The sequence below is a fragment of the Carcharhinus amblyrhynchos genome, unplaced genomic scaffold (genome assembly GCF_965287045.1).
Source record: "Carcharhinus amblyrhynchos unplaced genomic scaffold, sCarAmb.v2.hapA scaffold_938, whole genome shotgun sequence".
NCBI classification, from domain to species: Eukaryota; Metazoa; Chordata; class Chondrichthyes; order Carcharhiniformes; family Carcharhinidae; genus Carcharhinus; species Carcharhinus amblyrhynchos.
The window spans coordinates 38,253-49,790 of record NW_027650678.1 but is presented as its reverse complement, the minus strand read 5'-3'; the positions used below and the strand labels follow the sequence as shown (position 1 = coordinate 49,790).

The 11,538-nt window shown below is 53.5% G+C and overlaps 1 protein-coding gene across 1 annotated transcript in view; it reads right to left on the bottom strand.

The window, feature by feature from the left end:
- Positions 1–540: 540 nt before the first annotated feature.
- The window catches only part of LOC145340332 (atlastin-3-like), a gene marked incomplete at its 3' end in the record, with an annotated part of 36,202 nt that continues 25,204 nt past the window's right edge, over positions 541–11,538 (bottom strand). Inside the window, exons 11-14 of the mRNA XM_080184784.1 lie at positions 10,479–10,535; positions 8,929–9,000; positions 4,604–5,090; positions 541–757 (exon numbers count right to left, since the gene is read on the bottom strand). Of these exons, the coding sequence (XP_080040910.1) occupies positions 541–757; positions 4,604–5,090; positions 8,929–9,000; positions 10,479–10,535 (833 nt within the window). The remainder of the gene's footprint in view (positions 758–4,603; positions 5,091–8,928; positions 9,001–10,478; positions 10,536–11,538) is intronic.

Genomic DNA, 11,538 nt, shown 5'->3' with positions numbered 1-11,538 from the left:
ACCGACCCTCCCACAGTGCGGCGCTCCCTCAGCACTGACCCTCCCACAGTGCAGCGTTCCCTCAGCACTGACCCTCCCACAGTGCGGCGCTCCCTCAGCACTGACCGTCCCACAGTGCGGCGCTCCCTCAGCATCGACCCTCCCACAGTGCGGCGCTCCCTCAGCACTGACCCTCCTGCAGTGCGGCGCTCCCTCAGCACTGACCCTCCCACAGTGCGGCGCTCCCTCAGCACTGACCCTCCCACAGTGCGGCGCTCTCTCAGCACTGACCCTCCCACAGTGCGGCGCTCCCTCAGCAGCGGAGAGCGTGGACTAGATTGTGTGGTTGAAGCAGGCTTGAGAACTGTGTTACCTGAGAATGCTGCTTACTGTTGCCTAACAGAGAGAGAGAAAGGGGGGGAATGAAGGGGCAAGAGGAGATGGGAGTGCCACAACCAACACCGCAATCCCTTTGCCCCCACCCACACTCCCCTAGCCCCCCCCCGGGAGTCACTCCAAGTGGTGCCTAGGGACGATGCCCGCTCCTCATGTTGGGCATACCGGCCTTGCTTCTCCGAGCAGACCCCTGGCTTCACCCAAGCTGCCACTGTGTCCGGCACCGTGCCGGCTGGGGAGGAGGGAGGGAGGGCTCCGCGTTCCGTCATTGTCCCCTGCGAGCGGCTCCGGGCCGGCGAGGGCGGGTCTGGAAGCCCCCGGCCGGTGTGGATCGTTAGTATCTCCTGCTGGCCTGGGCCAGTCCAGACACCAGGGTAGCTTGCTGCGGTGACAGGTAGCGGTTAACTATCAGTGTCATCACCTGGAAGGAAGGGAGATATCGAGGGTCAGCAAGACTGGACATCGGACCTGAACACACTGACTCTCACACCATCCCTCAGTATCTCCTACCCCCTCACAACGGTCAACAGGTGACTTTTAGCGCTGCGGCCTCCAGACTGTGCACAGCAAGATCCAACTCCATAGCCACAGTGACGGGGTTAGGACAGAGATAGATAGGTTCCTGATTAATAAGGGAGGGGGGATCAGGGGTTATGGGGGAAAAGGCAGGAGAATGGGGGATGAGAAAAATATCAGCCACGATTGAATGGCGGAGCAGACTCAATGGGCCGAGTGGCCTCATTCTGCTCCTACGTCTTACGGTCTTATGAATGAAAAGAACAAGGAAAATTCCAGCACAGGAACAGGCCCTTCGGCCCCTCCTGCACCGACCATGCTGCCCCGACTGAACTAAAACCCCCTACCCTTCCGGGGACCGTATCCCTCTATTCCCATCCTATTCATGGATTTGTCCAGATGCCCCTTAAAACTCACTATCGTATCCGCTTCCACTCCCTCCCCCGGCAGCGAGTTCCAGGCACCCACCACCCTCTGTGTAAAAAATCTGCCTCGTACATCTCCTTTAAACCTTGCCCCTCGCACCTTAAACCTGTGCCCCCCCCTAGTAATTGACTCTTCCACCCTGGGGAAAAAGCTTCTGACTATCCACTCTGTCCGTGATCATCATAATCTATATGGTTGACTCTCAACTGCCCTCCAAGGTCAACCATGGATGGGCAGTAAATGCTGGCCCAACCAGCGATGCTCATGTCCCACCAATGAATTACGATAACACTAACTTCCAATGTAAACATGTCACACTGTAATTGCACCCTCCCACCAGTGTGGGCACTGTCTCTAAATGTGCGAAAGAGCCACCTCCCCCCCTCCACCCAACAGCATAGTGCAGCCACCTCCCAGTTGTCCCCAAGATTAAAATGGCACATTCGCCACCCACCTTCCCTTCCCTCTCCCATGGAGGCACTGCAGTGCCCACACTGGTGGGAGGGTGCAATTACAGTGTGACATGTTTACATTGGAAGTTTGTGTTATTGTAATTTTTTTTTATTCATCCCTGGGACATGGATGTCACTGGCTAGGCCAGGATTTATTGCCCATCCCTAGATGCCCTTGGCGGGCAGGTGAGAGTCACCCACATTGCTGTGGCTCTGGAGTCACATGTAGGCCAGACCAGGTAAGGACAACAGATTTATTAAAAAGCATTTAGACAGTTACATGGGTAAGATGGGTATAGAGGGATATGGGCCAAATGGGACTAGGGGTTAGGAAAGAAAGGGCGGCATGTATAAATTGGGCCGAAGGGCCTGTTTCCATGCTGTAAACGTTTATTGGTAGGGGGATTGAATTTAGGAGTCGCAGTGTAATGTTGCAACTGTACACTACTCTAGTGCGGCCGCACTTGGAGTACTGTGTGCAGTTCTGGTCCCCGCATTACAAGAAGGATGTGGAGGCGTTGGAGAGGGTGCAGAGGAGGTTTACTAGGATGTTGCCTGGTATGGTGGGGAGGTCCTATGAGGAGAGACTGAGGGATTTAGGGTTGTTTTCGTTGGAAAGAAGGCGGCTAAGAGGGGATCTTATTGAAACATATAAGATGATTAGAGGTTTAGATAGGGTGGATAGTGATAGCCTTTTTCCTCGGATGGAGAAAGCTAGCACGAGGGGGCATGGCTTTAAATTAAGGGGGGGTAGCTACAGGACGGATGTCAGGGGTAGGTTCTTTACCCAGCGGGTGGTGAGGGATTGGAATGCCCTGCCTGCTGCAGTTGTAAATGCGTCTAGTTTGGGGGCGTTTAAGAGATCTCTGGATAGGTTTATGGACGAAAAGGGATTGGTATAGGCTAGTGGGTCATTGTTTTTGTAACTGGTCGGCGCAACATCGTGGGCCGAAGGGCCTGTTCTGCGCTGTAATGTTCTATGTTCTATGTTCTATGTTCTAAACCTCTATGACATTATTTCCTTCCCTAAAGGACATTATTGAACCAGATGGGTTTTTCTGACAATCGGCAATGGTTTCGTGGTCATCCGTAGATTCTGTATTCCAGATTTTTTTTTAATGGAATTCAGATTCCACCATCTGCTGTGACGGGATTTGAACCTGGGTCCCCCAGAACAAAATGGCACAGCAGTTAGCACTGCTGTCTCACAGGGTTCAATTCCTGGCTTGGGTCAGTGTCTGAGCGGAGTCTGCACGTCCCCCCCCGTGTCTGAGTGGGTTTCCTCCGAGGGCTCCGGTTTCATTCCCACTGTCTGAAAGATGTACTGGTTAGGTGCTAAATTCCTCTCTGCACCCGAACAAGTGTGGCGACTAGGGGGATTTTCACAGTAACTTCATTGCAGTGTTAATGTAAACCTACTTGTGACCAATAAATAAACTTATTTCTTAAATCTGGGAACGGTGCTAAGCAACGTGCTGCCCGTTAGAGGAAAGCAAATTACTGCAGATGCTGGAATCTGAAACCAAAAATCACTGGGAAATCTCAGCAGGTCTAGCAGCATCCGTCAGGAGAGAAAAGAGGTGACGTTTCGCATCCAGATGACCATTTATCAAAGGCAGAGAAAGAGGGAGATATTTATACAGCAGGGGGAGGGAATGAAAGATGAGTCTTTCCTCCCTACTCCTTCCCCCTACTTTATCCCCTTTCCTGACCTTTCCTCTCCTTCTGCTTCCCCTTTCCCCCCTTTGGTTTTACCAAATTGACACTATTCTCCCCTGAATCTGGCTAAGTCAGGGGTTCTATTCATAGACACGCAGGGTAGAATAGGTGTAGGGTGATGCGGCGGCGCGGGCTTGTTGGGCCAAAGGGCCTGTTTCCCGTGCTGGGTTGTTCTTTGTTTTTGTTTGTTTTGTTTTTCTCAATTTTACCTCTCTCCCAACCATCTCCCTCCACATCTTCCTCTGTCACAGTTTACCCTCTGATTCCAGCTTCCCTGCCCTTTGGCCGTTCACACCTTCTCTTCTCTCTACAGGCTGCCATTAGCAGCCTTTCCCCTTGTCCAAAGACATGTGGATTGGCCATGCTAAATTGCCCCTTAGTGTCCAAAGATGTGCAGATTAGATGGATTGGCCATGCTAAATTGTCCCTTAGTGTCCAAAGATGTGCAGGTTAGGGGTATTGGCCATGCTAAATTGCCTCAATGTCTACAGATGTGGAGGTTAGGTGGATTGGCCATGCTAAATTGCCCCTTAGTGTCCAAAGATGTGCAGGTTAGATGGATTGGCCATGCTAAATTGTCCCTTAGTGTCCAAAGATGTGCAGGTTAGGTGGATTGGCCATGCTAAATTGTCCCTTAGTGTCCAAAGATGTGCAGGTTAGGTGGATTGGCCATGCTAAATTGCCCCTTAGTATCCCAAGATGTGCAGGTTAGATGGATTGGCCATGCTAAATTGCCCCTTAGTGTCCAAAGATGTGCAGGTTAGGTGGATTGGCCATGCTAAATTGTCCCTTAGTGTCCAAAGATGTGCCGGTTAGGTGGATTGGCCATGATAAATTGTCCCTTAGTGTCAGGGGGATAAGCAGGGTAAATGGGTATGGGAATGGGGCCTGGGTGGGATTGTGGTTGGTGCAGACTCAATGGGCTGAATGGCCTCTTTCTGCACTGTAGGGATTCTATGATAGTTCCATGATATTTGTTTTTTTACATCTTTCATTCCCTCCGCCCTCCCTCCACCCCTGCAGTATAAACATCTCCCACTTTCTCTGCCTTTGACAAAGGGTTATCGGGACTGGGAATGTCAGCTCTTTTCTCTGTTGAGGGATGCGGGCCGGACCTGCTGGGATTCTCCGTGTGTTTAGAAGAGGTGGGGAGAAGCGGAGCTCACTCACCCCGCTCAGTATGGCCTCGCTGATGGAATCGATGATCTCTCCCAGCAGGGGGCTTTGCCCCGTGTATTTGACGTAGGACCAGGTCATGAGGGTGAGGGTGCAGATGCCAATCAGGAAACTGAAGATGAAGGAGAGGAAGCCCAGGCCCAGGATGCCCAGGATGCTGGACAGCACGTTCATGCTGATGATCATCAGTAACATGGCGGCTGGGGTGCGCAGGATGCTGAAGAAGTTCTTGCTGCGGTTAAACTTGAGGTAGCTCTCCAGCATGTCCTCGATTTGCGACTCCAGCTGGTCCTCGAACCGCATGTTCACCGCCCGGCTTCCCATCTTCTTGATGCTGCGGAATTTCTCCACCGCTGCCTCACGGTAAACCTGGTGTCGCTCACGGATCTTGCTGGGCTTGAGGTAAGCTTTGTCCCCGCCACACAGCTGGAAGGCAGAGCAACACAGAGTTACCTCGGGGCGACACGAGGGGGGAGGGGGGAGCTCCTCGGGGCGACGCGGGGGGGAGCGCCTCGGGGCGACGCGGGGGGGAGCTCCTCGGGGCGACACGGGGGGGAGCACCTCGGGGCGACGCGGGGGGGGGAGCTCCTCGGGGCGACGTGGGGAGGGGGCACCTCAGGGCGACGCGGGGGGGGAGAGCGCCTCGGGGTGACGCGGGGGGGGGGAGAGCGCCTCGGGGCAACACGGGGGGAGCACCTCGGCGTGATACTGGGGTGGGGGCTTCTCTGGGTGGCACATGGGGCATCTTGGGGCAACACCCACAGCGCAACAAAGCCATTCAGCCCTTCTCCTCCACCAGCCTGTTCCACAGGAACAGGAAGAGGTCATTCAGCCCCTCAGGCAATGTTCTACCATTGAATTAAATCATGGCCATCTGTATCCACCTGCCTTGGACCTGATGGATGTGTTGAAAATGATGAAGGAAGTTTCGAGAAGGTTGGTGTAGAGAAGATGTTTCTACTTGTGTTGGGGCAGAGACCAAAACTAGGGAGGCATCAATATAAGATAGCTTGTTGTTTCTTGTTCCTCCTAAGAGATTATTGTGCAAGATTAAAGCGCATGGGATTGGGGGAAGTGTATTGAGATGGATAGAAAACTGGTTTGAGAGGAAACAAAGAGTAGCAATTAATGGGCGCTTTTCAAATTGGCAGCCAGTAACTAATGGGGTGCCACAGGGATCGGTGCTGGGACCCCAACCCATTCATAATATATATTAATGACTTGGATGAGGGAACAAAATGTAACATCTCAAAGTTTGCCGGTGATACCAAGTTGGGTGGGAGGGTGAACTGTGAGGAGGATGCAGAGATCCTTCAGGATGATCTGGACAGGTTGGGTGGGTGGGCAAATCAATGGCAAATGCAGGATAATTTGTATAACTGTGAGGTTATTCACTTTGGAAGCAAAAGCAAGAAGGCAGATTACTACCTGAATGGGTGTAAATTAGGAGAGGGGAGTGTGCAGAGGGACCTGGGTGTCCTGGTGCACCAGTCACTGAAGGTAAGCGTGCAGGTACAGCAGGCGGTAAAGAAGGTAAATGGTATGTTGGCCTTCACAGAGAGAGGTTTCGAGTCCAGGAGCAGGGATATGTTGTTATAATTATACAGGACCTCGGTGAGGCCACACTGAGAGTATTGTGTGAAGTTTTGGTCTCCTTTTCTGAGGAAGGATGTCCTTGCTCTCGAGGGAGAGCAGTGAAGGTTTACCAGGCTGATTCCGGGGATGGTGGGCCTGATGTATGAGGAGAGATTGACCAGGTTAGGATTGTTTTCACTGGAGTTCAGACGAATGAGGGGAGGATCTCATAGAGATTTATAAAATTCTAACAGGACTAGACAGGGTAGATGCAGGGAGGATGTTCCCGATGATGGGGGGAGTCCAGAACCAGGGGTCACAGTCTGAGGATTGGTGGTAGACCATTTAGGACGGAGGTGAGGAGACATTTCTTCACCCGGTGAGCCTGTGGAATTCATTCCCACAGGAAGTAGTTGATGCCAAAACATTGAATGTATTCAAGAGGCGGCTGGATATAGCACTTGGGGTGAACGGGATCAAAGGTTATGGGGAGAAAGCAGGATTAGGCTATTGAGTTGGATGATCAGCCATGATGGTGATGAATGGGGGAGCAGGCTCAAAGGGCCAAATGGCCTCCTTCTGCTCCTATCTTCTATGCTTCCGGCACTTAGTGGTGCACAGACTTTAATCTGTTACCATACCGAGGATCTTTCCTGGAACGGGTCACTAACCTGTCGCCAGGGGCTCATAGCTTGAGGGACGCCACTCCACATCAAACTTGGTTGATCAGGAGTCTCTCCTGCTCTTACCTTCAACCAGTGGCGAGTGTTGGGAGGAATTTCCTGGCCGACACTTGACCTGTTTGGCCGGGTCATACCGTACCTTCCTTGACCGTCAACTCCTGGGGTGGGACTCAGACCCAGAGCTCCTGGCTCAGAGACAGGGATAATCCCCACTGCACCACAAGAGCTCCAATATCAATATCAAATCGTCACTAAGCATGTTATCAAAATTCATTTACAGTAACGCTGGCTGGTCCCACGTTTATTACCCATCCATAATTGCCCCTTGAGAAGGGGGTGGGTGAGCTGCCATCTTGAATTCACTGCAGTCCCCGTGTGTGGTGTAGGTACACCCACAGTGCTGTTAGGGAGGGAGTTCCAGGATTGTGATTGGACATCAGTCAGTCCCCGTGTGTGGTGTAGGTACACCCACAGTGCTGTTAGGGAGGGAGTTCCAGGATTGTGATTGGACATCAGTCAGTCCCCGTGTGTGGTGTAGGTACACCCACAGTGCTGTTAGGGAGGGAGTTCCAGGATTGTGATTGGACATCAGTCAGTCCCCGTGTGTGGTGTAGGTACACCCACAGTGCTGTTAGGGAGGGAGTTCCAGGATTGTGATTGGACATCAGTCAGTCCCCGTGTGTGGTGTAGGTACACCCACAGTGCTGTTAGGGAGGGAGTTCCAGGATTGTGATTGGACATCAGTCAGTCCCCGTGTGTGGTGTAGGTACACCCACAGTGCTGTCCGGGGGCAGTTCCAGGATTTTGACCCCAGCCACAGTGAAGGAACGGCCGATATATTTCCGAGTCGGGATGGTGAGTGACTCGGAGGGGGAACTTGCAGGGGGTGGTGTTCCCCATGTGTCTGTTGCCCCTTGTCCTCCTATATGGTAGAGGTGGTGGGTTTGGAAGGTGCTGTGGAAGGAGCCTTGGTGAGTCGCTGCGGGGTATCTTGTAGATGGTACACACGGCTGTCACTGTGTGTCGGTGGTGGAGGGAGTGGGTGTTTGTGGTTAGTGTGTCGATCGGGCAGGGCTGCTTTGTCCTGGATGGTGTCGAGCTTCTCGAGTGTTGTTGAGGGAATTCAGGAGAAATATCTTTCCTTAGAGAGAGGGGAGAATGTGGGACTCGCTCCCACGGGGGGAGTGGGGGAGAATGTGGGACTCGCTCCCACGGGGGGAGTGGGGGAGAATGTGGGACTCGCTCCCGCAGGGGGAGTGGGGGAGAATGTGGGACTCACTCCCGCAGGGGGAGTGGGGGAGAATGTGGGACTCACTCCCACGGGGGGAGTGGGGGAGAATGTGGGACTCACTCCCACGGGGGGAGTGGGGGAGAATGTGGGACTCACTCCCGCAGGGGGAGTGGGGGAGAATGTGGGACTCACTCCCACGGGGGGAGTGGGGGAGAATGTGGGACTCACTCCCGCAGGGGGAGTGGGGGAGAATGTGGGACTCACTCCCACGGGGGGAGTGGGGGAGAATGTGGGACTCACTCCCGCGGGGGGAGTGGGGGAGAATGTGGGACTCACTCCCACGGGGGGAGTGGGGGAGAATGTGGGACTCGCTCCCGCAGGGGGAGTGGGGGAGAATGTGGGACTCACTCCCACGGGGGGAGTGGGGGAGAATGTGGGACTCACTCCCACGGGGGGAGTGGGGGAGAATGTGGGACTCGCTCCCGCAGGGGGAGTGGGGGAGAATGTGGGACTCACTCCCACGGGGGGAGTGGGGGGAGAATGTGGGACTCGCTCCCACGGGGGGAGTGGGGGAGAATGTGGGACTCGCTCCCGTGGGGGGAGTGGGGGAGAATGTGGGACTCGCTCCCGCGGGGGGGAGTGGGGGAGGATAAAAGCAGCAGCACAGCTTCAGTGAATCCAGTGGCCCCTTGCTGTGCGGGGAGTACGTGGATCCTACAGATCTACAAGCAGTAAGCAGCCTTTCAGTCTGAAGTGGTGTGGTCTCGCTGCCTACCCCCTCCATCGCCTGCTGATAATAATTGATGGACAAAGCAAACGCTGCCCTGTTGTTGGCTTCAGCTGTCGCCTATCAAAAGACAAAGAGCAATTGTTACTTCAGGGAAAGGCCCAGCACACGGATCAATCTGACCCATCCTCCTCCAAGCCCGAACTCTCAGCCCGTTAGCTCCCAACGCCCCCCCAGTACTCCGATATCTCAGCCCGTCTCCCCCTGGCCCAGCCCTCCACGGTGCCCTGACCTCCGCTATCTCAGTCCCCGGCCCAACCAATGGTTAGCGCTGCTGCCTCAGAGCTCCAGGGATCCGGGTTCGATTCCCAGCCTTGGGTCAGTGCGTGTGTGTGTGGAGTCTGCACGTCCTCCCCGTGTCTGCGTGGGTTTCCTCCGGGTGCTCCGGTTTCCTCCGACAGTCTGAATTTAGGTGCTAAATTCTCCCTCAGTGTTACCTGAACAGGTGCTGGAGTGTGGCGGCTCGGGCATTTTCACAGTAACTGCATTGCAGTGTTAATGTAAGCCTACCTGAGACACAAATAAATAAACTTTTAAAAATATTTGAAAATCTTAACTTTAAACCCTCCAGGTTGCCCTGTGCTCCCATACCAATTCAGAGGGGCAGTTGAGAGTCAGAGCTGTGGCTCTGGAGTCACATGTAGGCCAGACCGGGGTAAGGACGGCAGATTTCCTTCCCTAAAGGGAACCAGATGGGTTTTTCCAACAATGGGTCATCAGTAGATTCTTAATCCCAGATATTTTTTATTGAATTCAAATTCTACCATCTGCCGTGGCGGGATTCGAACCCGGGGTCCCCCAGAACATTAGCTGAGTTTCTGGATTAAGAGTCTAGCAATAATACCACCACGGTGAGGGTTGGAGATGGAGGGAAGGGAAGGGAAGGGAAGAGAAGGAAGAACCAATCAGGATCCCTCATGGCAAAGGGGCAGGGATTTCCGAGCTCAAGGGGGGGATGCCTCACACAGGCGAATAGCTTGCCGATATGTACCCTCTCTGTGCAGCCAGGGGGAATGGAGGGGGTGCTGAGGACCACAGATACCAGAAAGGATCCCCAGCAGTGAACTGATCGAGGCGTAAGGGTAAGCTCACCCCCAGGTAGTGACAGATTCACTTCCCTCCCACGTAATCAGAGAATCCCTACAGTGCAGAAGGGGGCCATTCAGCCCATCGAGTCTGCACCGGCCACAATCCCACCAAGGGCCCATCCCCACAACCCCATATATTTTACCATGGCCAATCCACCTAACCTGCACACCTTTGGACACTAAGGGATAATTTATCATGGCCAATCCACCTAACCCGCACATCTTTGATTTGTGGGAGGAAACCCAGGCAGACACGGGGAGAACATGCAGACTCTGTAAAGATAGTGACCCATGCCAGGACTCGAACCCAGGTCCCTGGAGCTATGAGGCAGTGTCTCTAACCATTGTGTCGGCCTTTTCCGAAAGTAATCTGTTCAACGTGCCAATGTTCACTGCTCCCCCAAGGATCCTGCTGCGTACAAGTTATTCCTGTCAGGGAAGCGGTCTCACCTCGAGAATGGATCTGGGATGTGGAAGGTCCTCGCCTTGAAAGATCTTGATGTAAGCCTGAAGCGACAGAGCAAAGGAAGAGAACAGGATAAGCAGGGAGATGGACGCAGAACGAAGCCCGTCGCAGCACCCGCCACCACCCCATCTCAGCTAATCAGCTGCAGGAACCCTCGCCTTCCCCTCCCTCCAACCTCGATTCACCCAGCGCACCGCCACCTGCTCTCCCCAACTCCTCCCAAATTCTGCCGGCCGATACGAGCGAGGCCAAAGCACCTGTGATTTCCAGAACTAGGAGCAGGAGTGGGCCATCTGTCCCCTCGATCCTGCTCCGCCATTCAGTAAGATCATGGCTGATCTTTCCATGGACTCAGCTCCACTTACCCGCCCGCTCACCATAACCCTTAATTCCTTTACTGTTCAAAAATCTATCTATCCTTGCCTTAAAAACATTCAATGAGGGAGCCTCAATTCTTCAGGGATGAAGTAGAAAGGGTCGAGAGCTTCAAGTTTTCAGGTATCCAGATCACCAACAACCTGTCCTGGTCCCCCCCATGCCGACACTATAGTTAAGAAAGCCCCACCAATGCCTCTCTCAGAAGACTAAGGAAATTTGGCATGTCCGCTATGACTCTCGCCAACTTTTACAGATGCCCCATAGAAAGCATTCTTTCTGGTTGTATCACAGCTTGGTCTGGGCTCCTGCTCTGCCCAAGACCACAAGGAACTACAAAAGGGTTGTGAATGTAGCCCAATCCATCACACAAACCAGCCTCCCATCCATTGACTCTGTCTACACTTCCCGCTGCCTCGGGGAAAAGCAGCCGGCATAATTAAGGACCCCACGCACCCCGGACATTCTCTCTTCCACCTTCTTCCATCGGGAAAAAGATACAAAAGTCTGAGGTCACGTACCGACCGACTCAAGAACAGCTTCTTCCCTGCTGCTGTCAGACTTTTGAATGGACCTACCTCGCGTTAAGTTGATCTTTCTCTGCACCCTCGCTGTGACTGCAACACTACATTCTGCACCCTCTCCTTTCCTTCTCTATGAACGGTATAC